Source organism: Toxorhynchites rutilus, chromosome 3 (assembly GCF_029784135.1).
Source record: "Toxorhynchites rutilus septentrionalis strain SRP chromosome 3, ASM2978413v1, whole genome shotgun sequence".
In the NCBI taxonomy this organism is placed as follows: domain Eukaryota; kingdom Metazoa; phylum Arthropoda; class Insecta; order Diptera; family Culicidae; genus Toxorhynchites; species Toxorhynchites rutilus.
In genome coordinates, this window is record NC_073746.1 from 39,261,170 (window position 1) to 39,288,555 (window position 27,386).

The 27,386-nt window shown below is 39.1% G+C and overlaps 2 protein-coding genes and 1 pseudogene across 3 annotated transcripts in view; 2 read left to right on the forward strand and 1 right to left on the reverse strand.

Annotated features, from left to right (window-relative positions):
- LOC129775800 (alpha-tocopherol transfer protein-like) overlaps positions 1–9,719 on the reverse strand; it is a 38,655-nt gene extending 28,936 nt beyond the window's left edge. The window contains exon 1 of the mRNA XM_055780902.1: positions 9,102–9,719. Within this exon, the coding sequence (XP_055636877.1) occupies positions 9,102–9,291 (190 nt within the window). The 5' untranslated portion in view covers positions 9,292–9,719. The remainder of the gene's footprint in view (positions 1–9,101) is intronic.
- A 6,993-nt stretch (positions 9,720–16,712) lies between these two features.
- On the forward strand, positions 16,713–18,276 carry LOC129779271 (clavesin-1-like). Of its 2 annotated transcripts, none has more exons than XM_055786666.1 (6): positions 16,713–17,082; positions 17,131–17,225; positions 17,290–17,443; positions 17,499–17,803; positions 17,869–17,993; positions 18,073–18,276. In XM_055786666.1, exons 1-6 carry the CDS (start codon positions 16,860–16,862, stop codon positions 18,077–18,079), a joined length of 909 nt encoding a protein of 302 aa, XP_055642641.1. In that variant the 5' UTR covers positions 16,713–16,859; the 3' UTR covers positions 18,080–18,276. The 2 variants fall into 2 exon arrangements, with proteins under 2 accessions (XP_055642641.1, XP_055642640.1); XM_055786665.1 differs by having other exon boundaries at positions 16,763–17,082; positions 17,869–18,016; positions 18,073–18,270.
- A 3,121-nt stretch (positions 18,277–21,397) lies between these two features.
- Positions 21,398–22,446, forward strand: LOC129774710 (replication factor C subunit 3-like; annotated as a pseudogene).
- The last annotated feature ends 4,940 nt before the right edge of the window (positions 22,447–27,386 follow it).

The window sequence follows — 27,386 nt, forward strand, 5'->3', positions numbered from 1 at the left end:
TTGTGTTTAAGACACGACCGCATTGTTGACGTAGAACTACGCTGTGGCTTAATTCATGTCGCTTGTTTATAACCGCAGATATTATTTTATAATGCTACGAAAATTTTGAAATAACCATTCTACCAGTTTGGTCGCCCTGAAATGTTTTTTTTTTATTGTCGAATCATTTGACGATAATTGTTTGAATTGTTTGAATTGTTTAACTCATTTCTTGTGCTCGCAGAACAATATATGCACGAGATAAGCGCAGCTGTCATCCTTAGTGGAGAAAGTTTTGCTACTGGCAAGCGAAACCAAATCACTGACAAAATTCCAGAACGACGTTTACTTCCTTGGTGACTAAATAAACGAAATAAACTCTATCCGTTAATCTCCATAACCTCGAAAAGGGTAACACTGCTTCAATATGATCAAGATTATCGAAAATACAATCCTAGTTGGGAGCAGTTTTGCGGCGGGCACGCGAGCTCAAATAAATTAATAACTTAATATAACTTGTTCAATAACTTGGTATTCTCCAAATTTTTTTTTGGTGCACAACCTTAACACCTGCTTCATCATAGCGTCAGTTCAATGCATTGATGACAGAAAACAAACAATGTTAACTGCTTGGAAAAAGGCTGAATATTTGCCTCAGCAGAGATTCATTACTCCCCCGCTTCCTGAATTTTAGTTGTTTTGTATGTTCCGCGCCTGGACGCAACAATAAAGTAGTCTTATAAATGACGATTGTTATTATATCCTACACTATATACTTCAATTCAACCGACTTATTACATATCTCTGGAAATTCCAAAAAAAATGAGTGGTTCTATAGTTGTGAAACGCAGTGTATTGCCAGTCTAGAGTAGCTTAAATATCATCCTTTGTGGAGAGAGTTTCCCTACCGTCATGCGAAACCAAATCACTGACAAAATTCCAGAACATTTATTTTCTTGGTGAGCTGACGATAGCCTAGCTTGATGATTTCCCTCACGCGTAATTTGGTCGCGTTCACATCTCAATCCGAAACGAGGACATGTGATGACAAGGAAACAAGGAAGAACAAGAATTAATTGCTTTGAGTACAGAACGATACTGAAAGTTTGCCTTTCTTCCTTGCTTGAGACTTTAAACTTCTTCAGTTCATTCGTCTCTAACCCTCAAAAAGGCCCGTGGAAAACTTTACTTTATTCATATTACTCCTCCACCCTCATTGCCTTGAGAAAGACATTCTATCCCTCGCCGTCCAGCTCGCCCAGCAACGATGTTGTTCGGTCGATGCCCTCACGAAGAACAAAAGTTTGCCTCAGCGAGATCCACTGTTTATACTCTAGATAAATATTCCACTTCGTTCTTCTTCTTTTCCTTTGTTCACGGAGACTTTACATTTTACGATTTCCCCTTCGTTGCTCGTCGATAAGTTGCTCGTTATTGACAGCTCTGTTCGGGAAAGCACACAAATGGACAGAACAAATGTATAGGAAAATGGAAACGCTTATAGTTTTCATGAATTTTAACCTAAATGGTTATACCATGGGACTCTAATATATAGCATGTCAAACAAATCTTAGGGAATTTCCGATTCGTTTGGTATGTAAATCGCCGAAATCCGTCCGCGACAAAAATAGTTATTAACGTTAACTTTATTTCATAAAAACGTGACCTGTTTTCTGATTTGGCACCCTTAATGAAAGACGTAGTTCTACGTCAAAAAAATGCTGGATAAGTTTCCTGTCTAATGGTATACAACACAACATATGTCGCAATAACGATTTTGAGTAATATGCGTTTGGAAACTCTTAATGAATCGTTACATTTTTCGTAGAGTTACCCCCCTATATAGACATCAAAGACATAGTCCTATGTCAAGGTCTGTACATTTCCAGATAAATCTGTACGTGTGGCAATACTGGGAATGAGTGAAGAAAATACATCCATGCAACCAAGCCGGAGACGAGTGAGAAACAGTCTTTATCGACTGTTGTTTCGGTCGAACCAAGGAAGTTTGGAAGGGAGCAAGTTTGTTTTTTAATGCTCCTATAGAATGACCAAATGTAAAAAGTATGCAATATTGTATCAGGCGAGTGGCATAAATTATTTCACTCAGTGACTTTCATTTCTTCAGTTCCATTCTAAATAGCTATCAGTCAACGCCAAATGCTAAGGCTGAGATCTAAAATGAAAAATACGTTTTTGAAGGTTCTGACGGAGTTACAAAAAATTTACGCATCGGGGTCACACAAAATTCTACTAAGGAATGAATAATAAGATTTCGTAGTCCTACGTAGTGTCTTTCAGCGTAAACAACCGAAAGCTTCAATTTCAACTATTGTGAAATAATAATAAATGAATATGCTGGAGTTTCTGAACACTTGAATCAGTTTAATACAAAAATGTAACCATGCATAATGCATAGAATGAATTGTCATGAAACAATGTAAGCACCCTAATTTATGAAAACGTTAAGTGAATGAGCGGAATTCTCGCGTTTCTCACATACATTTCACGCATTGCCGGCATCTAATCCATAGAGCTCAAATGCTCATACCCTTTTGATCAATTCACGGCTTCCTACAATTTGCGCAAGAATCGCACTCTCGAAATGAGCTATAAAAACTCGCCAATCAACTCCGAGTGCAACTAGATCATAAACACCAAACTATACCAGCGTGAGAGAGACAGAGAGGGAGGCTCAAATCAACTTGCTCAATTCGAACAACTTACTCAGCTGCAATCCATAGCAGTGTCGCGTTTTCAGCCAAGGTCTAGGTGAATCAGCGGAGTTACACTTGAAACAATTTTCCACCAGCCGGTCACGACAAGCCACTGTTTTAATAATGTACTTTACGGATCGATGACAGTCGATAAATCTTTTTACATTATACAATATAACCACGGGGGGTGGATTCATTATCAGTCTTTAATTTTTTTTCCAATCCATTCATTAATGTAAACTACGGATTGACGTTTGCAAGGATTTTTCAGAACGAAGTGCTTGCATTTTTCTCTTCCTTGTTCCTTCCTTGTGTCACTGACAGGAAGTTTTTATATCTTTTTTGGGTTCGAGAGATATCGAGGTTCCAGAAAGTTTTTTTTTCTCTTAAGACCACGTTCTCCTTCATAATCAATTATGAAGGTAAGCGATAATTGTATGCTGATCAGTGTTAGAAACTGATCACTGCGGCCGCCATATCGTTTGTTCTATTATTTTTTGCAAGTCATTGATATTTTCAAAGATAACGGTCTCAGTGTTGAAATCGACCGAATATCCTACTTTCGTATTTTGTTTCGGAAACGAACGAAAACAAGTTTTGTCGATCATCGTTCCCAAAAATATGCATGTGCCATACTAAAGATCGAGAAACGTTTTAACAAAAAACAATCCAGTTTTCAACCATAGAGTTGTTGATTACTAGGAAATAGTTCTTTCCGGTATGAGTTTAGTTTCAAAAGCTCGACAGTGCACACATTTCCCAACGATACCATATAATCACTCGACTAATTGCTTTCCCATGAAATGACACAACAATAACCCACGGTGAGCAGCGACTTGTTAGGTAGTTTGCGTGTGTTTGGTGTGGGTGGAGTAAATTTCGATCTAGCCTCACGCTAGCAAAACTCGGTTGGACGCAAGCGTTTAGCGTGGTTCAAATTGCAATAGCGGGCACGCGACGAAAGCATCCCCTATCACCCCCAAACTGGCACTTGGCAAAACTCGTCACGATCACGTCTGACTTTGAGGGATGTCACGCGAAGCATTTAGCCAAAGGATACTGTCATTCGGAAGCTTACTTGAAACGGAACAATCAATCGAAAGGAAAACGCATTAGCCACCTATTCCATTGACTTTTGGTGCTAATGACACTGCATTGATGATCTGCAATGTCTCCTCGAGTTCCACCTAGAGACTTCGATGGAATGAAAATGATTTTTTTTTAATTTTCTGTTCGTATGTTCTGAGAGCTGATATCAATATAGTTTTGCGTTTGCGTTAGTGATTCATAAAATTGGAATAGCAAATTCAATGTTTTTCGATGTCACAATAATATTGCAACCTTTCTTTTGCCTAACTTAGGATAACATAGTGTTACGATGCAGAGTTAAATTTCGTTGGTTTCGATGCGCGTACGCTAGTTGAAACGCTCATACATTAGTTACTCATCTTTTAGAATCGGTCAATTACAGTTTGTTTGCTTCTCTTGTTGATTCAAAGCCATTTCTTCCTCATTTGCCATCAACATTGGTTAGAAAGATTAAATCTGATACTGATCTAATCAATTCTGATTCAGCAAATAAAAAATTATTTTTAAAAGAATGATAACCTTGACAAGCTTATATCATGTATCCGCTCACAAATAGTGTCTTATTGTGAGAGAAACTAATCCTAAAGTTACCCGAAATTTAAACTTAATGTGAAATTATTATATGAATTTCATGGAATTTCACCGACATTTCTCAGTTAAGAAATGCAATCCAAACCTTTTCTTTTTGGGAAACCGTTATTTTTGATTATCTCTGTGGCATAAGATTTACCGATTTCTGGCATCTTCGGCTCGTTTTTTCAGTGTCATAATACTGTTGGAAGACCCATTTAATGGGCATTTCCTGTTCTGTATCCGGTAACATTGTTAAGTATTACATTATTCAGTATCAAAGGTTGACTTACAAAGGGGAACGATTGGTTCATCCTTTAGTACTTTTGAACTTATACATAGTGTTTCCCATGAAAAAAAAGCCGAAAATCATTCATTTCTCTCACCTTGATAACATAATACTCTGACATTGGAGAGAAAATGCTTTATTGAAAATTTAACAAGTAACCATTGAAAAAGTATGCATTGAAATGGTTGGAAAATAGTCGAAAACACTCCTAATTATTTATCGTGTTGTAGAAACATGCACAAGGGATGTCCAATTAGAGATCAAATGTCCAATTATTCGTGTCGCATTACAGGTCTGTCAAATTAGCTAGACGTCCACATAGAGGCGAATCACTGTATCTACTAAAAAAACTCTTGACTTGTGAGCTGCTTATAATCTTTCTCGATGTATGTTTTGTATTACGACGCATTCAAATGCGGTCAACAATGTATTGTACAACTTAACATATTAAGGACCGCACGTTTTGGGGCAAACTTGAACGCTTCATTTGTTCGGATTCCACCAATCAGATCGTTTCCTTCGATGTGGATGAGACGAAGGCGTGCCGTCGGTAGACTTTGTTAGATTCTTGGCAAACCAAGGATTTAACCTTCAAGTGAAGAAAACACGGGTTATTTCGTGATCCATCCGTAACAGACGGAACGCGAAACACGAGAAAACTCGTGAGCGATCCGCAATGTGTTAAGCACTCTCGTATTCATCGAGGTGTTATCATCTCAATTGATGTCACTGTAACCTTGTATGTTGAAAATCTAATTCCGATTCATGGTTCTTTGCTCTGCTGTGAGTGTCGATTTTTGATAAAAAAAATTTTTTCGAGATGACACTTGATCTCGACGTTTCATGCAAATCGAAAAATCACCCAAGGGTGATTCGATGCCAAATGTCTTAAAATTTGGCATCGAATCACCCTTGGGTGATTTTTCGATTTTCACAAAACTCAAACTTTGACCGCTTTGCGCCACTCTCCCTTAAGTCCGATTGAGCTGATATTTGGCATAGGATGTTTTTTTCGAGGTGGTGAAAATTTTTTACGAGGTAACTTTCTGAAATTAGAGATGACTATTTTAATTGACACCCTACTGTACCTACTGTTATCATTTTGGTAGGAGTGGCATATATTATCCAGGGTCAAAGCCATCATAGGAACCCCCTGAAGAGCAACATGTGATAAAGTATATTAGCTTTATGAAAAATAATATTGTAAGTCGTAATCCAGTGGTGGCTCATTTTACCCACAAACAACAATGTAATTAAGAATGCGAATTGGTTACTGATATCAAAGAAAATAAATGTTTACCTCTCCTATAATATGTGAACGGTCGTTCAAACTGATGGTTTGTCGAAGATATCAGTTCGAATAATCCAAATCTCAAAGAAAATTCCTTAAATACGATGCACGCAAAATTACATCCGATTGACTACCGAGAGAGTGATTTCTGTTTTTGTCTATTATTTTTACTATTTCACAGATTCATGCATAACAAGGTGTCTCGAATTGCAAACGAGAGATGAATTGCTCACCAAATTCATTGCGTAATAGGTCGTTCGTTTCGTGTGCTGTCATCATGTTGAAACCACATGCGAACCAGATTCTGCTCGTGTATTTAGGGCAGTGAAAAAATGGACATCATTGCATGATAGCGATCACCGTTGACAGTAACATAGTTTTCATCCTTGTCCTTAACACGTTGAGCCCCCATTTATTTTTGCTACGCTTTCCATTCAACTCGCAACAATTTCAGTATCGATCCCCGCTCCCACAGAAAGAAAGAAAATAGTCAGAAATTTGACTAGAAATTAGTCACATAGCGTAAAACATCCGAAAACAAACAATTTTTTTTAAATATTTCCTTATTTTGTAACTGTCAGTCCCAGTGATTAACGTTTTTCTAACGAAAAGTTCGACGTCAATTCCTTGGAACCAACGCGGAGCTCCACATGTTAAAGAATTACGGGCTAATAATTCCTCTGGACCATAAATCGCACAAAATAGCTCATTTTTCGGGTTACATTGGCAGTCCTTGTATTGCTTATGGCTGCTCATCGGATGCAGGCTTCGAGAATGGTGTGCGATGTAAGGTACAGCTCGGATATGTAACTAACAGGCTTGTTAGGTTATATATTCGGGAACAGGGTTGCCAACTATAATTTTAAAAAATCAAGAAGAATGAAAATAAAAATCAGGTTAAATCAGGATAGCTCATATTGGGTTGTCCGAAAAGTTAATGTCGACTTTTGAGAAAACAAAAACATAATTTTCAATCAAAGCATTATAAATTAAAGTTATATACATACCTGTGAGGAACAGGTTGCTTGGTAGTAGCTCATAATACAGAATCCATTCCAAATCCCACCAGAAACAGCGTATATCTTTCTTCGGGCGTAGATCGCATATGTAAAAGAACTAATAAGCATGGTATAAATCCTCGCATAAGCGGAAATGCTAGTGTTTCACCTGACATTTTGATCGTTTATGTTTTTTTCCGAAAAACCTACAGTATCACTACTGTCAATTGTAGAGAAATCAATATTAAAATTTTCACTGAATTCATCGCCCATGCTTTGGAATGAATCTTTACTCAACAAATGAGGAAAGCATATCAGCACTGAAAGACTTCTTGAATATTTTCTAATTTTTAGGATATTTAGTACAGTTACAGATATATTTACCATAGTCCCATTAAAAAGTTGATTCTACTTTGGATCAGACGAACAAATTACATGTAAAATCTTATCATATTGACTGTGGATTTAAAAATTTTCTCTAGAGTAATTTTACACTCTGAAACGTATTCCTACATCAATAACTCTGGGAATACATCTACATACACATTATCCTTAATAAAGCAATGTTGTTCCTCAAACTTAATCTCGTTGTAATTTCATAATTCGTCAGACAATCTGTTTTCATGAAATTTTCTAACACTGTTTTAGGAAGCCTCGAAACAACTGAAGGTAGAGAGATAAAAAAGTTAAGTACAGCTTTGAGTCTAAAGAATTCATCTTAATGTAAGATATATACAAGTGCAAACCGGACAGCTATCATGACAAAAGACATGGAAACCAGTATATTTATTACGAATAATGTCAAGAGTACAAAAATCAGGATCACATCAGAAAAATCAGGATAAATTGATAATCGTCAATCGTGGTAAATCGTCAGGATATCAGGGAGTATGCTAAAAAATCTGGGAAATCCTGAAAAATCAGGAAGGTTGGCATCTCTGTTCGTGAATGGTTACTAGCATTGTGTTTAATTCAATATTGACAGATATGTAAACACTGACTCTTTCTCTTCAGTCTTCTACGCACAACACGCTCGATTGTGTCACCAAAAAAGAGCTCGTGCGCATCGTTTGTTTTTTGTACTACCTTCACTTGCGACTGAACGATCAGTCAGCAATTTTCTACGGTAGCTAATTAATGAATTTTAGTAGGAACAGTTGGAGCCATTGCTGAGTTGCAACTTAGTTACGCGCGCACGTGTTACGGTGACAATAATATATTCTCAAGACATATTCAGATTAATTCAGTTCTATTCTGCTCTTTGCTGTGTCACTGCCATTTATAACGGAGTACAACCTTAAATTAAGATTGTTTGTTCAGCTCTCAGCTAGCACTGAGAGCAATTATCAACAGATGTGAACACGAGATTGTATCGAAAATTATAGCACTTGAGCAACGTTCAACAGTATGATGTATTTCTGGGATTCCTTCTAGCGAAGCAAAAAAAAAAACTAATATACGCAAACAAACCATGATTAATAACACTAGAATTCACATTAAGTGTGACATGCATCTCACGCTATCACGACATTGATGGTTCAGTAAAGTTTTTTTTGTGGCTAAAAGTATAATCTCGGAGATCTTGTAGGCGTTCGTCGCTACATTTTCTTAATGGTACTTATGCCTTTGAACAATATAATAACGGTCTTTTTTTAATCCCACCAGAGTACTTTATTTTATGTGGTTTTAACAACAGCAAAAACTAGCTACTGTGGTGGGCTTAATTGTAACTACCCATGAATTAGACCTGTCGTGGCATTCACATCTCGGAGGTCGTTAAATTACTGATGTGTGCTCAACATGGGTGCAATTGGTTTTTTTTTTGGGACTTTCATTACACTGACAGTCGAATGCATTGTAGAGAAAATCGGATAATTGCATCAATTGCAATCACATCAATCATTTTTGAACTGTTACACTCGATCTGTGCAAATTTTCGTTTAATGTCGAAACATCGAATTCGATGGTTGCCAGAATTGTACTGTTTGGCATCCGAAGTTTACACGCATACGCGAGACCACCTTCTGTTCAGTATATGTATTTACAATGCACACTTCTTGAATGCCACACGTTCCGCTCCTCGCCAGAATACAAATCATTCGTATCCATGCTGTCCTTCATGAAGACGCCATTTCTCACAACCCCACATAAACTCATCAGCTACCAACCTTGCAGCATTGCTCGCAGCGTCTCGAACGCTTTGTCGGTCACATCGGGAGTCTCACGCAGCTCACGCACTGCCTTCTCCTTGGACTTGACATCGGTGAATTCGTCGTTCTCCAACCGCACGACGTAATCATTCCCCAGCTCGATGTAAGGAGTTTTGTTTTCATCGAACTTCAATGCTGCTGCCGCCATCCTCTCGATTGCGCACACACCTCACTGTTTCAAACTATGATAACGCAATGTAGGGCGCAATTACACGCTTAGCGTGATCACTTTTTCTCTGTCACCGCGTCACACAAACAAAACAAAAATCGTCAAAAAAGTATAGAAGCTGTGTTTCGTGAGCTTTATTGGTTTATTACTGCGCGCTTAATAATGGGTGACCGGTTGGCCGTGAATGTTGCTTGATTTCGTACCGAACGCGATGAAGCACTGACGCGGAATGTTTGTTCGCGGCTTGGCGTCGATCGCGACTGCTGAGAACAAACAAAAATACATAAACAGATGCAAGAGCGAGTGAGGGAAAGGAGTTTTGCACAAGCCTATTGTTCCCAGAAGTCTAGCCGATGTGCTGCACGATATGCTCAGCTGTTGACGCCGAACTGAGTTTGTAAAACGCGCCCGGCTTAGGAGCGGACTTGCGTCACTACGCGTGGCGAACAGGTTGTTTGACTGGAACCTATTAAAGTTTGTGAGTAGTGAGTATTAAGTGCTCCCTTGGCCGAGTGGTTAGCGTCATAACTAACATGCCGGGTGTTCGGGTTCGATTCCCTTTCTGGTCGGGGGTATTTTTCGTCAAAGAAATTTCCTCCGACTGGTACTGTGATCACGCGTATTCTAGAGCTTGCCACTCAGAATGCATTCAAGGCGTGTTATTTGGCATAGAAATCTCAACTAAGTTCTAATAAAAATGACGCAAGTAATACTACGTTGAGACGGCGAAGTTCCTCTAGGAACGTTAGTGCCATTGAAGAAGAAGAAGAAGAGTAGTGAGTATTGACGCTTCGGAAGTGAGGAACACTTGCATCGGATACACAATAGTTGAGATGATGTGATTTATCGAAACAGTCGTCACGTAGTATCATTCGTGGGGCCAGTTTTGCATGGATCGATGTAATGAAGAATAATTTATCCGTCAACCTATAATGGGGAATGGCTAATCCCAAGGCTCAATACTACTGTAAATAGGGCTGATTTCATGATAATATTTGTTGTCAAGCGAATGTTGCTTGTATGTATTGAGTTAATGGAACGATTTTTCTACGTCTAAATGTACTCGTACGTGATTATTGCAGAATAATGGAGATGTTATCACTTGAACTAACTTATTTATCTCTTCATTCTTATAAACGTTATTGATTAGACTTTCAGAAAAAAAAACTAGTGGTTAAGTGGCTTCACATGTGAAAATAGGAATATAAAGCATAAGAAAAACAAGGAAATAACAAGAATAATCATAATTTCAACTTTGTTGGTCGACATCTTTCTACTCCCAGGAGCTCCCGGGACGGGTCCGGTTCTTTTCAAATTTAGGTATATACTAACTAATTATGTAGAGTGATGCTGCGACGATCTGCGTCTTTATGATTTGGAGCGTTTTGATAATTTTTGGTCCCTATAGGAAATCAAAAATATTATCAACAATTATACAGAACAATAAATTTTTCAAACCCTTTTTTAAAATTTTTCTTTTTGATATTGTTGAAACTTGTCATCTATTACAATTCCTGTATATTTCACGACCAACTTATTAAAAGGGCCTATATTTTTTAGTTTGAATGAAACTATAATTTCAAGTATCCTTCTCGTCATGAGTTGCATCCCCTTCCCTTCCCCCATACTATAATTTCCTCCCCCTATGTGTAAAAGCAACGTGTCCCAAGTTTGCTAGAATTGTTTGAAAATAAAAAAATTATAGGAGGCTGTGTCCAAGATACGACCGCATTGTTGACGTAGAACTACGCTGTTATTTTATATAAGTCGCTTGTTTATACATTCGGATATTATTCTATAATGCTTTGGCGCACCTTAACGTCTGCTTCGCCATAACGTCATTTAATGCATTGATGAATTATCAATGGCACCAACGAAGCCCTTATGATGACGGGAAACAAACAATGTTAACTGCTTGGAAAAAGACTGAATTGTGCCCCACAGCTTGTACTCTGCTCAAACACCCATCGATGAGAATTCGCTGATCAGTTTGTCAAGAGCGACCGCCTTCACCACCAGCGGGGGGAGCTTGATTTTGGTTGCTGCCTGGGTAACGGCGTTTACATTTTCGACCGACGCGCCGAAATCGCCTACTTCGCTGTTGTTCGATGCGGTGTCACACTCGCGAAGGTTCGGTTCAGTGCGAGCGCTTTTCACTGCACCAACATCGCGTGCATCATTAGACGACGCATGCCTCGAAATTTTATTGTCCCTGGCAATGCGTTCGTTTTCTGCAGGGCTCGAGCCTGCCTTCCTCTTCGTCTTGCTTATTACACACTACGCGAAGCGTAGAAAGCGGAAAGAAAAACACACGATACGAATAACGCGAAAAATGAACAGAAAAACCAAACGACGATATCCAAGTTGGATTACCACTGGTGGGATCCAATCTTAGATCGAAGCAAAGCAAAGTGAACTGGATTGCTCAACAGTCCGATGCCGAATGAAAGTTTGCCTCAGCGAGATCCACTGTTTATACTCTAGGCAAGTATTCCCCTTCATTCTTCTACTTTTCTTTCGTTCACGGAGACTTTCAATCCTACGATTTCCCCTCCGTTGGTCGTCGATAAGTTGCTCGTTATTGACAGCTCTGTTCGGGAAAGCACATAAATGGACAGAACAAATGTATGGAAAAATGGGAACGCTTATAGTTTTCATGAATTTTAACCCTTTACACACCAGGGAATTGTGATGTATAGAATATCAATCAAATCTTAGGGAACTTCCGATTCGTTTGGTATGTAAATCGCCAAAATCCGTTCGCGGCAAAAATAGTTATTAGCGTTGACTTTATTTCATAAAAACGTGACCTGTTTTCTGATTTGGCACCCTTAATGAAAGACGTAGTTCTACGTCAAAAAAATTAAATGTTGCTTTTTTCTTGTCCCCCTATTCTTAAGATTGGGCACCCTGATGTTCAAATCAAAATACGGCACACTGGCACACTGCTTCCAAACCGATTCGCGTAGACGGCGGAATGGTTTCGACATCTGGATACGACATTAGTTTGTATGAGGCCAACTTTTCTCTATGAGATTAGTCGGCCCTAAGGCAGTTTTAAATTACTAAAATTTGTATGAAAATTTTGTCTTGGCGTTATTTACCTACTAGACGTACCTTGTTCTGACCCTAATTTAAACTATTTTCAATAAATTTTTAGATATTCTCACCAAAACTTACCATTATAATATAAAATTGTCTTTAGACACAATTTTTATATGATATTTTTCCACTACTTGCAAGCGAAAAGGATTTTCATTTACATAGAGTACTAATTTGATTTCGGAAAAATGATTTTCATTCATAATTTTCATTTTAAACGTGTGTTCATTTCTTCTGCAAACCGATATTGTCATGCCTACTCCCCCATTTCGTAATACGAAGCTCAATGCCGTCAACGCGGATCATCATTTTTATCGCCACAGCACGATATTCACACATTGTCCGTTGATAAACAATGGATACTGAATGAAAATCGAACAGATCTGTCAATGGACTGTGTAAGATTACAAGATTACATTAAAGCAAGAAGTTGGGAAGTGAATGAGACTATATTGAACACGGTTTAAACGTGCCGCTATGTGAAAAGTGAAAACGCGTTTCGATTTAGTTTGTACTGCGATGCGTGGTAGTGAATGATCCCGTATCTTTCGCTGTATAGAACCAAATATAGAAAAATTCTGTGACGCAACATTTTTGAGTTACAGGCAAAACTTTATTGTGCAATTTTTTTGGTGCGATATATGAATAGGACGAAATTTGACGAAGTACTGAAAAGTCCCGTGATTTTTCTACAGATGGCGCCACTAAAAATGAACAAGATTCTTTCCGAGAGGTTCATCTGTCACTGGCTTATATGTGAAGTTTCATGACATTTCGTTTATTTGTTCACAAACTACAGTTGTTTAAGTGTCACTTGTATAGAAAATGGAGAAAGAGGAATATCGTGTTTTGATCAAACATTGTTTTTTGATGGAAAAACTCCTGAACAATCGATGCAGTGGTTGACAAAATGTTATTCCACTTCTACTCCTTCGAGAACAACAGTTTATCGGTGGTTTAGTGAATTTGAATGGGCCGTACGAGCACCGCAGATGCACCTCGCTCTGGAAGCTTCTTTCGACGTTTCGAGACAATGGATTAGTCTCGGTTTTTTTTCGGAATGCGCATGGCGATTACCTGCAGAAGGGAAAAACAACTACCGGAGAGTATTATGCAGCGTTATTGGACAAACTGAACGACGAAATAAAGAAAAAAACGGCCCCATATGGTGAAGAAGAAAGTTCTGTACCATTACGACAACGCACCGTCGCATACGTCCTTAAAAGCGATTACCAAGTTGGACCAATTACGATTCCACCATATTCGCCAGACTTGGCCCCCAGTGACTGCTATATGTTCCCAAACCTCAAGTGGTGGCTCCAGGGAAACAGATTCACATCGAATAAGGAAGTCATCGCAGAAACTGAGAAGCTATGTCGAGGAATAAATACAGCTTTGTCCAAAAAACAATTGTTCTCATTAATAATCCCGGGACTTTCCAGCCAATGCAGTATGTGTAATAATGAAAACCTTAGAAATAGTTTTTGAGGTAGGACTACGTCTATCAATAATGGTGCCAAATCAGAAAACAGGGCACGTTTTTTATGAAATAGAAATAAAAATGCAGCGATCGGAGAATGTGGGTGGAAAAAATACTGTAATTGAAGCTCCGCCTGTTTTCAATTTATTGAGTATAGACAAGCCATTCGCGAATTCACGATTCATCAGTCATCCAGCTAGTGACCAGAAGGCAGCGAGGTTTTCAAAAAGCTGAGAGTTTAATTTAGTTTTCAAAGGTGGGCTTTATCCCTTCCTGTGCAAGGGATTGAGCGTCGAAAGCAAACTATTGAGATCTCAAAATATTGGTGAAATCACAAAAATCTGAAAATATACTTGAAAGTCCATCGAAGTCAAGATTGGAATGCGGTTGGTGCATTTCATCGGATAATTAGAAAGCACTATAAATATTGTGCTCGCCCTGGTTAACCTCAGTATTTATTTTGCTCCCTTTTGAATGAACATGCAAAGTTATTCACCTCAGAATTCATTCTCAGAATATGCGCGAAGTATGATTTCTATTAAAATTGAACTGACGGGCAGAAGCACAGCAAAAAAGAAATATTAAACATGACGTGTCTTGTCGGTTTTCATACCGTTATGTGGAGATTGGTTGCTTATGATTGAGTCACACATACGAATTGTTGATTTTATGCGTTATCAAACAGATAACTGGGGGAACAAATATATAATCACTTCCGGCCGCACGTCTTATGGAAATAAAGATACAAATTTCATGTACTGTTCTCGCGATAACAAGAATGAATTATGAATCACCCATCTTCAATTGCTTCTACAGTTCCACGCGAACTCATCGGCGCTTTTCAGGGCTACAAAACTTTCCATTGAAATTAATTTTAAAAATTTCGATGCATTCTTAAATAATATTCGAAGTAATCAAAAGCCAGATGATTTTTATATTTTTTGCTGGAACAGTGCTGGAACTGTGAATTTTGGTGCGTCTTCGGATTTATTGGTGTGATGATCTCAGACTCTTAGACATTTGCCTTTAGCCTAAAAAACCAGTTTGGAAATCTAAACTAAACACTCGACCTTGAGAAAGGCCCTTTGAAAAGCCACGCTGCCACTGTCATTTAATCGAAAGCAGGGTGACAGATAAATCATATTGGTGATTTCCGATCCGATCAACTAACTCTCGTGAAATCGAGCATTATTTTCGGGCTAGAAAGGCGCCAAAACCACACATCTAATTCGGTTCGGATTTCGTAGTCCTACGTTAACAATGCGGTCGTATCTTGGACACCATTCTTCTTTATTATATTTTTTTGCGGCCCGCGACACCATGACTAACAAGTGTTTGTTGCCCATCTGAAAAAAAGGTTCAGTACCGCTGATCTAAAGCATGGTCCAAGTCAAAAGAGATCATCTTACCTTCTGTTTTCTCTCAATCATTTGGGCCATACGATCTTTCTGCGAGAGAGAAGCTTGAACAATCGACCAATCGGCTTTATGTTCTTGTGAAGAAATTTGAGACTCAAACAGAACCTAAAATGGAGCTTAAAGAACTACTTATGTAAACATAAGCTTTCGACTATTATTTTGGGGATTTCGGGCTCCAACAGCTTCATTGCAGCCGGCTTATTAACGAATCTGCATTTTCGGATTTTATTTATAAATTTAACATTTAAAAAGTGATGGAATCAAAACAGGTTTCCACCGAAGCGCACATGTGCTCACGATTTAAGAATACCTTCGGGAACATGTTACTGGTTAACGTTGGATTTAATTTTGATCACGTGGTTCAAATCAGTCTCCAGTTGTTGAATTATTTTGTAGATGCTGATATAACGCTGTTGTAGATAAATGCCGATCTGGTATTTAAAACATCCTCTTTCTTCAGGAGAATCGTGAGAGCGTCGAAAGGAAGCCAGGTTCTTAAGTCGTTCGACAGTGCTGAGCAACCGTAAAGTGCAGCAGAAGCTAGAGAAGGAGATCGAGAGCATGGTAGCCTCAGCGTCCCGCGCCTTGGAAGTGAGGTCGGAGCAACCGATCAAACTTTAAACAAGTATATTTAAGCGGAAGCGTCAATCTAGGCCGACCGTGTCTGAGCAGCAAACATACACCCAGAAAGAGCGGCTGACAACAAATCACTGGAGACTGACCGGCAGAAAATAGACGTTGTACTGAAGTCTGGAAGAAAATTTCTGGGCGAACCACAAACGGATGTCCTACTCTAATAATTTTGTGGTCAAACAGAGAAGCAGCTAATCGCAAAGGTCACGAAATAAAAGAAGAACATGCTGACAAATATATTCTCATCAATCATGGGTGAGGATCCGGTCAACTACCGTAAGGCTGCCCGGCAGTGTGTCGTATATTTTTTTAGAAGGCTTAATAAATGTAACATTCAAGGAAAATTTGGTCTATTGAATTATTTTTGTATTTTTTTTTTCGTCGTAATTTGTCCATTTTTGCACACACGTTATATTTGATCATAAATCAGGAAAAGTTCCATGTTGTCCATGCTATTTATTATAGCATTCATTGCCCTGGTATACATGTATTCTCAAACTTTACACTTAAAGGACATTCAAAGCGCGTTATTTGTCATGGAAATGCATATCAATTATTTATGGGAAAAAAGGCGTAACATACGTTGAGATAGCGAAGTTCTTCTAGAAATGCTTGTGTCATCGAAGAAAAGGAAGAAATAGTTTTACTGAACATACTTTTATTTAACACTTAACTTTATCTTACTGTAATTTAATCTCTTCTATAACCCAAATCGATATTTGTTGTGATACCCTTTTCCCGCTATTGTGTTTAATATCAATCGCTGCTATAAAGTAACTCATCTCTAGTGGTTATCGCCTCCGCCATCTTCCACGACATCTTCGGTGAGTGCCTTTTACCGTTTACAAACAGATCTGTCGATTCGGTTCACTAGTCTGCTGTTTCTGTCCAATTTTTGTCGCCAACTATTCAACATGTCAGAGTCAAAGTCCCCGTCAACGCCGGCTCCGTCATCACCGTTTGTTCTTTTCGATGAAAGCAACACACCTTTCCTTATCTTATCGAAAGATTTTTGGCTAAGATTCGATTTTGAGGAGTTTAATGACTCTGAATCTATTATAAAAGCTAGAGAAGAGCTTCGGGAACGACCGAAGGTTATCGCAAACAGCTTGAAGGTTTTGAGACAGTTCCTTGGAAGTAAGTATATGTTGTTTAGATGGGGGAAGACTAATGTTTCTGTTGTAGATGAACCAAAACTTATCATTCCCATCCATGATGATACCTTCTTGATAAGATTCCTGAGGCCCCAAAAATATTATGCAGAGAGTGCATTCAGATTGGTGAGGATGTAATAAAATCGTATATCGATTATGTAATAAGAATTAAGAAAACTTGAAAGAATAGATCAAGGAATACTTCACGGCGAAGGCAAACGCGGATTTTTTCCTTGATGACATCTCGCTCCACTCCTTGAAGCAGGCTTTCGTGACCGGAGTGGTGCAAGTTCTTCCAGAGCGTGATCAAAACGGTCGAAGAATTATATGTTTGGAAATCGGAGGTATTGTACTGCCTATTACAATATCATCAGAAAAAGTCTCCGTTACCGATTTCAGGTAAATGGAACTGCACGGAGATGTCCCCGATGGAATTGTTTCAAGCCACGCATGCGCTTGCAACCCTGTGCTCGCTCGAACCACACACTCAATTGAACGGTGTCGTCTATATCATAAATTGCGAAGGCCAAAGCTTCGCCCAACTGAGCCAGTTTACGCCGAAGCTCGTTAAGGACATGTTCGACTACTGGCAGAAGTACTCCCCGATGCGCACGAAATCAATCGTCATTATTAACAATATGATAATCTTCGCCATTCTGTTCAAGATCATCAAACCATTTCTTAGTCCGAAATGGGGTTCAAGGGTAGTGTACCGTCGTACCACAGGGTGATTGAATTAATTTGAATCGGGGACGATTTCTGTTTGTAGATTCACTTTCTCGGTGGCAATATCAAGGAACTCCACGCGCAGATTGACGCTGAGTGTTTACCTGCTAGGCTTGGGGGAACCTGTGATTATGAGTACGATGGTGCAGCGTTTTTTGAGTTCATAAGGTACTATCAGACTGAATTCGATGGTGAGGGTTATTATCCGATATTCCGCTGTATATTACAGTTTTGCGTTTTGTTTCAGTGCTTAATTCATACGGATACGAGGAAAATAACTAGAAATTTTGTTGAATAAATTACTATCTTGTGCATTATTCTGTCCATGTCAATTGTAATATATTTAAATTGTTTGTGGCTCATACCCAGAGGCTTGCGGACTCAGGAAATGAATCAGTTATAGCTTCGTTTTGTAATTTTTTTTAAATAAAAAAACAGTATTTGCATTGTTCCAGTTTTTTGAATGCTTTTGTTAGAGGCGAATGAACTGCAAAGTTTAAAGCCTCTTAAAAACAAAGAAAGAAGAAGAAGAATGCTTTTTTTCGAGCAGCGTTGAAAAATAGTATTTCTTTGCTAAGTCTGGCGAGTCTAGTTTCATCGTTTATAAATCCTAGCATAACTACGATGTTTACCACTTTACTGAAATATACAAATGCAATACAGAATACGTTTCAAAGTAAACAGGACTGATTTGAAATTGCACAGTACCACCTCTTGTTGACTGGTTTAGAAGGTTCCCAATTAACCAATTCTTTGCCATTTTGGCTATCAATCAAAGCGTGAACGAGAATGAATACGCATTTTTTTTGGATAATTTCATAAGAAAAAACATTTTCAAGTTATTTTCAACATTTTCGACTCTTAAGGCTGATTTAGACGATGCCAGTCAGCGCTCTAGTTGAAGTATCCAGTGAACAGAGAACAGACAATCTGTTCAAGTTACTTGTACCAGTATCGAACAAGTAATTGGCCTCTAACCTGAACAGAGTGTCTGTTCTCTATTCACTGGATACTTCAAATAGAGCGCTGACTGGCATCGTCTAAATCAGCCTTTATGCAGAGCTGCAATTCGCGTCATCGAAGGTACGGTGTCGCCACCTATGAAAGTTTCGCGTGTGAGTGAAAAATATGTAAACAAACCGTTGCATATTTTCTCTGTAATTAATATACTGATTTCTCGAAAACTTGTACCGTGTTTATCTTACCATTAGTGGAAATTGTTGAAAAATAGTTTTTCTTAGCTGTTTCGATGCTCCGAACCAAAATTTATTGTCATTTAGTAGTGAAAAAAGCCGTTGAAGGGTGGTTTTTTTTCCAGGGCGCCAAAGCCGTTGAAGCACACCCTCTGTCAGTCTACCTGCGAGAGAGGTAAACCGAATTAATGAAATTTGATATAGAAATATCCGCTTAGTGTTCATAAAATACCTAAAATACAAAGATCTGGCTTCTATTCAATCAGTGCTCTAATATTTTTCAAAATATTTTCCTTAGAACGTGTGAAATATGGACGTCAAAAACTGCGCAAATTGCCCGGAGAACATGCAAGTCGGACGAAATTTGCTTGAAGCTGAATCCGAACAATCTGCAAAATTCAAAAGCCGTATTGTTTGTGTCGTCCCCGGATGTAAGTAGAGATATCGCCCCGGAATTTCTTTTCATGCCTTCCCTCCGAAAACGGACAAATCGCGGTATCTAGACTGGATCCAACGACTACGGCTAAAGATAGAACCTACAAAAACCTCCCGTATTTGTAGCCTCCATTTCATCGTGTCGAACTTCTACTCTCCAAGTATTCACATTCACATTTTCGCACTTTTGAAAAAGTGTGAAACAGTCCAACTTGGTGCAAAATGTGCAATAATAAAGAAAAAAAAATAAAACATACTTAAGCAAATGATACAAAACAGCCATGACGTGTTTGCACTTTCCTTTGCCAGCTTTACAGGAACACGAAAACAACCATTTGGAGAAGGAGATTTTCGTACGAATTTTTATTGTATGGGGTTCCGAGCTTGGAGATGATGACTGGAGGCAGGACGAGAAAATACTGAAGCCTTCATCGTGAACTTTTTCAACACCAACTATTAAAAGATGTCCAGCTTTGAATACTCTTTCGCCTTCGACGACTAAACGGCTTCCACCCGCAGCGTAATCGAACACATCCGCAAACTCCACAGCCACGTAGCAGGATTCATTTTCTCCGACTGATGGCTCCTGATAATGCATGAAACAAGGTCACAGAAAAACACTTATAAGTTAAATTCAGCATAAGCTACGGCAAAGTTTTTTTCACTGCATAAGGAAAACTCATTTTCCAGATAAATTTTGCACACAATTATTAATTTTTATTAAAATTTACTATCCTGGAAGTTTGTTTACTTTTTCACAAGTAAAGACAGTGTCCTTCGGATGCGGTAAGAAAACGTTTTCCCCTGCAGTAAATTTATGTGATTTAACTAAATTAGCATCCTAGAGGATAGTTCTTTCGATACATACTCACCATTACGAAAATTTCCGCAAAAAACGTTAAAAACAGTGCGTTTGAAAATCACATTCTTTTTGCAATTCTTTGTTGACATTCGCTTCACGCACACATGCTGTCAAATTTAGCTTCGTAGTCGCGAATTTGTCGTGAGAATCAAGTGATGGTACTCACACAAAGATAATCAACAAATTTTGTACTACGATTATCTTTGGTGACCATCCCAAAGTCAGTCCAATAGTGTGAGAAAAGTATTATCACAACACTAACACATGGTGAGCCTCTACTTGACAGTAGAAATCCGAGCTCCTTGGTGAGCGTCCTGTCGCTGAAATGTCAGAATAGTGCGACACTCAAAAGTCCAGCTGATGGTTTGGTGTTTGGCGGTATTCACAACATTCGCCTCTTTGTGTTCGTTCTTCGTGACTAGGGATGCCAGATGTGAATATACAGTTTCATTTTAAATACAATTTGAAGAATATTGTGTTTTCAGGCATGTATTTTCTTTTAACTTTTTAGACGGCCTTAACGTTTTTAGCGGCACTTCGCCGACTCTACGATACACGTGTCATTTGTAGTAGTACTTAGTTTGTGGAATAACACGCCTTGCGTATCCCCTCTATTCCGGCTCCCGTTCAGATTTGAAATTAGCAAAATGATGCATTTTGTAACCCGTTCGACTTCGATTTTTTTTTTACCAAATTTGTTTCTCATCATTGCAAGGATACTAAATCTGCAGACATGTTCGCAATTTTACTGATATTTAATGTCCTGTCTATCCTGTTGCAAACTTATATTTTCAGTTGCAGACTGTAGGGATATGGTATTTCTTCTCTTTATGACTTGATTCCCTCCGCTTAAAACCCCTTTTTTCAAACATTACTTTGCTATTCTCGCGGTTACAAAAGTATCTGCATCTCAGATTTCATCAACATTTCAGATTTTTGTCGAAGATTTTCAAAAAAATCATCTGGCATCTCTTGAGGTTTTGATGCATTGAGGTATGATGCATTTACTCTGACAAAGGCCAACACGAAAACAACAAGTCACCAATTATTTTTGTATTATACATCAAATATTTTTGTGTACAATGGCTCTCTGAGTTGACCGCTACCGATCGCGCCAGCTGTCCAAACTGGACTACCACAAAACGCAAGTTGCGCATCTGATTAATCTTCGCTCCCAGGGAGACTTCCCGCATCTCATGTTATACGGTTCTTCCGGGCCAGTAAGAAAACTCGTATCATGTATCTGCTGTGGAAACTTTACCAACCGGGCGTGGAACGGCTACGCAATGAAATAATAAACTTCACAACGCTCTCGAACCGGAAAGTGGAAATCAGTACCATCAGCAGTAATTACCACATCGAGTTGAACTCATCGGTTACCGGGATATATGACAGGGTGGTCGTGTCGGATTTGATCAATCAAATTGATCCCAGCGGGTAGAGTGAATATGAGACTCGTCTTGTCCGTGGTGGATTAGCTGACCAAAGATACCCAGGGTGCACTGAGAAGAACCATTGAAAAGTATGTGTCTAGGTACAGATTGATTTTGTGCGCCAATTCTACTTCGCGGGTTATTCCCGCGGTGAGAAGTCGTTGCTTGGGAATAAGGGGGCCGGATCTATCTTAGGAGGATATTCTTAAAATTTTGAATGTAATATTGTCATTTGTTTGTTTCTTGAATGTAACAACACTATTTGCATTTCAGCACATTCCTTCGGAGAAAAGAATTACGCTATCCTCATGCTGGAAGCTTGCAAGGTACAACAGTAACCGTTCACGGTCAACTAAGAAGTACCGGAAATTGACTAGCAAATATTCCATCGAGAAACCGCCAATCAGATTGTCCTCGAACAAAGTCCACAGAAGCTGGAGGGGGTGAGCGAACGGCTATACGAGCTGCTATTTCAAGGCGTTCTATCGAATGTTATAATCTGTGGATTGGTACCGAATCTGGTTAAAATTTGCGATATGAGTCTGAAGACGCAAACATTGAATTTTGCCGGGCATTATGAACACTGGGTGCAGCAAGGAAGCAAACATATATTCCATCTGGACGTGTTCGTGGCGCAGTTTGTAACACTGTATAAGAAGTTTCTAAATAAAGCCTCAATGGAAGTGGATGATTTTTGAGCGATTATTTGAGATCGCAATTTTATTTCGTTTTATAAAAAAATGAAATTTTTGATTAACTCACGTTTATTAACTAAACTTCAATAGTTCTGGTAAGGCTTAACTCTAAATAAAAAACGCCTTATCGGTTTTCAATCGGATCATTTTCATGATCCGCAAATAATTATGAAATGATAAATTTATCAATACACTTAAATACCATTTCATTCAAATAATGTTTTGGCTGCACCATGTTTATTTGAAAATTATATTTAATATAACTTTTAAAATTATGACACCATAATCTTTTTTATTATAAATGTTTGTTCATTTTAACTGCAAGAAATAAATACTCGAATACTGAAAGACAATTGTTCGAATGAATCGAATATTAAAAAATAGCCCCACGATTAATCGATAATCGAATAAACGAAAAATTTAGACATCTCTAACAACAACAACAACTTCTACTTCAACAAACAAATCTAAACCAAGGAAAGTGAAGTGGAAGGTAAAACGTAATGTCAGAATTGCCGTTCGGACGTATCCCGTAAGTTTGAATTTATTTACATAGATGGTATCCAAACAACACTAAACTTTGGCTACAGTTTCGTCGGCACAGTTGATTGCCGTTATGAACCAGCACAAAAAACAAAGCTGCAAATTATGCACCATGTCGGTACCACGATCAAAGCATTCCCTGAATAAATCATATCACATTAGCCGAGCCAGCTGGCGGAAGCATATGCGTAAAGGTTACTAGGTTACTATTTTCAACAATTGTTTATTTATTATACTGCTTCAAATACCTTCGACGAAATCAAATGTAACCATACCAACGTAAGTAATAACATAAACAAATAAACCTTTCGTCTTGCCATTCCTCATACGTCTTTTCTAAATAGTGTAAATTACGAGCCACCTGTTAACTCCACTTTCTTGATCTAAACAACCGTCGCGATTGTCAAAAATGATTGGAACTGTCTGATCACTCACATTTCTACTACCATCATACGCCACAACCCATTAACTGAACTTCACCTTCTATTAATCAGATAACTTATGTTATCTCCAACTACTTAATTGTAGCGCATTGAGGCTGATGCGACTGTTGACGTGGCGCATCAACTTTTAAACTGTTAATTCTGGTCGCCCGTTTAGAAGCTGAAACAAAACGTATAACAAGTCCTACGAGGTAAATCGACCTGGGTATACTCTCATAGGCTCGAGTGCAATGGGTAAACGGAGGCGTGGTAATAATCGCGGTGCGGGAAACGTTTACTCTGATGCTTCACAGCACTTGACACACTACGTCACGGGAGCTGCTGTTGCCAACGCGAACCTGTCCGCTGCGGACTTTGGCATCATCACCACCCGTCCCGCCCGCCCTGTTAGTCTGTACGTCGAATTTTCGACAAGTACGCCGGTTAATGTTCAATTCCAGGTATTGAGTGCAGAGCAAAAGCAGAAAGCAGATATTTATATCACCACCAATGATATCTAGCTCTTTTGTCCAACGCCGGCGTTTTCGTTTACCCAATGGTACAGACTTTGGGGTCTATAATCCCGCGCAGGTCACTGTTGTCAAATCATCTGCGAATGGCCCCACTTTTACAGGTAGAATAACATATTGGGTAACCATGGCTTACAAACCAGAAATCACTTTGTAAGTATGTATTCGGGGTAGTGATTTCAATATAGAAAAATTCTCTATAAAAACATCAAAACATCAAATATGAGACTAATCCTTACTCCAGGACTCAAATTATTAGGGAAAAAAAAAAAAAAAAAAAAAAGAGAACTCGCGAGCTGATCGGACAAGTTTGAGAATCGATCCGATAACGGTGTTTTTTTTCACGCAGATCTATATTGTGCTTTTTTTCATCAGTGCTTGCGAGTGAAGCGAGCTCAATTAAAAGTGGTGCACGATCGAGACGCTGAGGATCCAGTTCAGATCAACACACATTCATCACACGCTACACAGCAGCGGCAAGTAGAAGTTTATTTTTCTATTGTTCCATATATCATTCCTTCAACCTCCTGTGTACGATTTACACCATTGTCCAACATTGTATTTACCAAATCGGCAAGCGTTGGCATTAGGGGTGTACATCTTTCTTACATTACCGTTGAACTTTTGTTGAAACTTTTTTTCATTTTTGAATTTTATACAATAAAAAATTGAAATAAATATAATTTATATATACCTTGAATACAAATATAATTTATTTACTCATTTATTTTTTTCTATTTTTTATTATTATTCTACACTGTTCACATCGAACAGGTGACTAATTCATTATTATGGCTGAGGGTGGGGAGGATCCCCCATCCACGTCATTGAATGTTTCTGATGCTGACCCACCTCCCGAAGAGCAGGAGGATGAAGCAGACGTTGAGGAGGAAAATTCTGTGTATGAAGTAGAAAGTTCTGAAGATGAGGAAATTGACGAAAAACATGATTTTCGTCTAAAGGAATACCCGGAGGGATTCAAAGGTCCATTCATTGTATACTTTAGACGAAAATCAAAACCTCTTAATGTCATTCGCATCTCAAAAGAACTAACGCAGAAATTTTCCAAAGTTACTGAAATTACTCGGATGGGGCCAGACAAATTACGAGTTGTCGTCTCTTGCAGGACCCAAGCGAATGCAATAACGCGCTGTGATCTCTTTGCGATTGAGTATCACGTATACGTACCCTGTTGCAACGTTGAAATAGACGGTGTAATAAACGAAAAGGGTTTGACTCGAAAAGAGATACTCGATGGTGTCGGTCGCTTCAAGAATTCCTCACTTAAAAGTGTGAAGATTCTTGAATGCGATCGACTGAAGTCTGTGTCACTTAAAAATGACAAACGAGTTCTCAATCGGACAAACTCTTTTCGAGTGACATTTGAGGGTTCCGCTCTTCCAAACCACGTTGCAATAGGTGCTCTTCGTTTACCTGTTCGGTTGTTTGTACCCCGGGTAATGAAATGCAACAAATGTATGCAACTCGGTCATACGGCCGCCTATTGTTGCAATAAACAACGTTGCGCAGATTGTGGAGAGAGTCATGATGGGACTTCTTGCGCAAAAGAGCGCAAGTGTCTTCATTGCGACGGGGCCCCCCATGATCTTTCTCAATGCCCGGTGTACATACAACGAGGGGAAAAACTCAAGCGTTCCTTAAAGGAACGTTCCAAGCGGACTTATGCAGAAATGCTTAAGAGTTCCGCCCCACGACTCAGGACAATCCCTACTCCATTCTGCAGAACGACGAGCCTGTTGCTGACGCTCCCAATGCAGGAAGTTCCGGTACATCGCAGGGTGCCATTAGGAAAAGAAAAATTACTTCTTTTCCATCACTCCCCAGAAAGAAGACCGAAACTTCCCAAGTTGGAATGAAACCTCGTATCGAACGTGCTGAGAATAGACCGAAGCAAGTACCTCCTGGTTTAAGTGGTTCTTCTACGCACCAGGGGTCCTCAGCACTTCCCGGAGCAGAGCCCAACACGTCTGTTCCTTTTTCGCGGTCGAGGCAACAGCCACAATCTGGCTTGCTTGCGCTTTCTGACCTGGTGGACAATATTTTAAATGCTTTAAATATAAATGACCCTCTTAAAAGCATAGTATTATGTTTGCTTCCGATTGTGAGAACATTTTTGAAAGAAAAATGTGGTTTTTTAGCAGCGTTCATTTCCCTCGATGCCTGATTCAGTGCAAGAGGTCAAGGATTTGACCACTGTAATACAGTGGAATTGCAGAAGCATCATCCCTAAACTAGATCAATTTAAATTTTTAATTCATAGTTCTAACTGTGATGTATTTTCCCTCTGTGAAACATGGCTTTCTTCAGCCGACGAACTGAATTTCCACGATTTCAACATTATTCGCCTCGATCGAAATGACTCGTTTGGTGGCGTACTATTGGGGATCAAAAAAATGCCACTCCTTCTATAGAGTCACTCTCCCATCGATGACAGGCATTGAAGTTGTCGCTTGCCAAACACAAATCAATGGCAAAGACCTCTGCATTGCCTCGATATATATTCCTCCAAGAACTATGGTTGGCCGCCATCAGTTTTTTGATATCATCGAGGCACTGCCGGAGCCGCGGTTAATCTTAGGTGATTTCAACTCCCATGGAACAGCATGGGGATCACTCTACGATGACAACCGTGCCACTTTGATTTATGATCTGTGTGACAACTTCAAATTGACAGTTTTGAATACTGGGGAAGCAACTAGAATAACCAACCCTCCTGCACGGGCAAGCATGCTAGACATATCACTTTGCTCTTCTTCGTTATCCCTGGATTGCACGTGGAAGGTAATCCAAGATCCCCACGGTAGTGACCACCTGCCAATAATTTTATCGATCGCCAATGAATCAGGTTCTCGTGAGTCAGTCGATATTGCGTATGACCTCACGAAAAATATTGACTGGAGAAAATTTGCAGAAATAATATCTGAAGCACTTGTTTCAATGCATGAACTTCCTCCACCCGAAGAGTATAATTTTATATCGAGTTTGATTTACGAAAGCGCACTTCAAGCTCAAAAGAAACGTGTTCCTGCTACCACTTTACGACGTCGTCCTCCATCACTTTGGTGGGACAAGGAGTGTTCAAAGGTCTACCTTGAAAAATCATCCGCTTTCAAAAAATTCCGGAAAACTGGACTAGTGGAATGGTTTCGAAAGCACCAAGCTCTAGAAGCCAAACTAAAAGGTCTGATTAAAGCAAAAAAGCGTGGATATTGGCGAAAGTTCGTCAATGGTTTGTCAAGGGAGACCGCTATGAGCACTCTTTGGAATACGGCTAGGAGAATGCGTGGCTGGAACCATACAAATGAAAGTGAGGAATACTCTGACCGTTGGATTTTCAAATTTGCAAGAAAGGTTTGTCCCGATTCCGTTCCTGCACAAAGCGTCGTACGCGACATTCCACGCCAATGCGACTATGAGAATTTTTCGA

Bases quoted from the DNA above. Each gene is read 5' to 3' on its own strand.
- LOC129779271 (XM_055786665.1), top strand. From the start codon at position 16,860: ATGTCAGAGTCAAAGTCCCCGTCAACGCCGGCTCCGTCATCACCGTTT. The intron at 17,226-17,289 runs GTGAGGATGTAA...TTGAAAGAATAG, and splicing joins CAGAGAGTGCATTCAGATTG to ATCAAGGAATACTTCACGGC. The intron at 18,017-18,072 runs GTGAGGGTTATT...GTTTTGTTTCAG, and splicing joins CTATCAGACTGAATTCGATG to TGCTTAATTCATACGGATAC.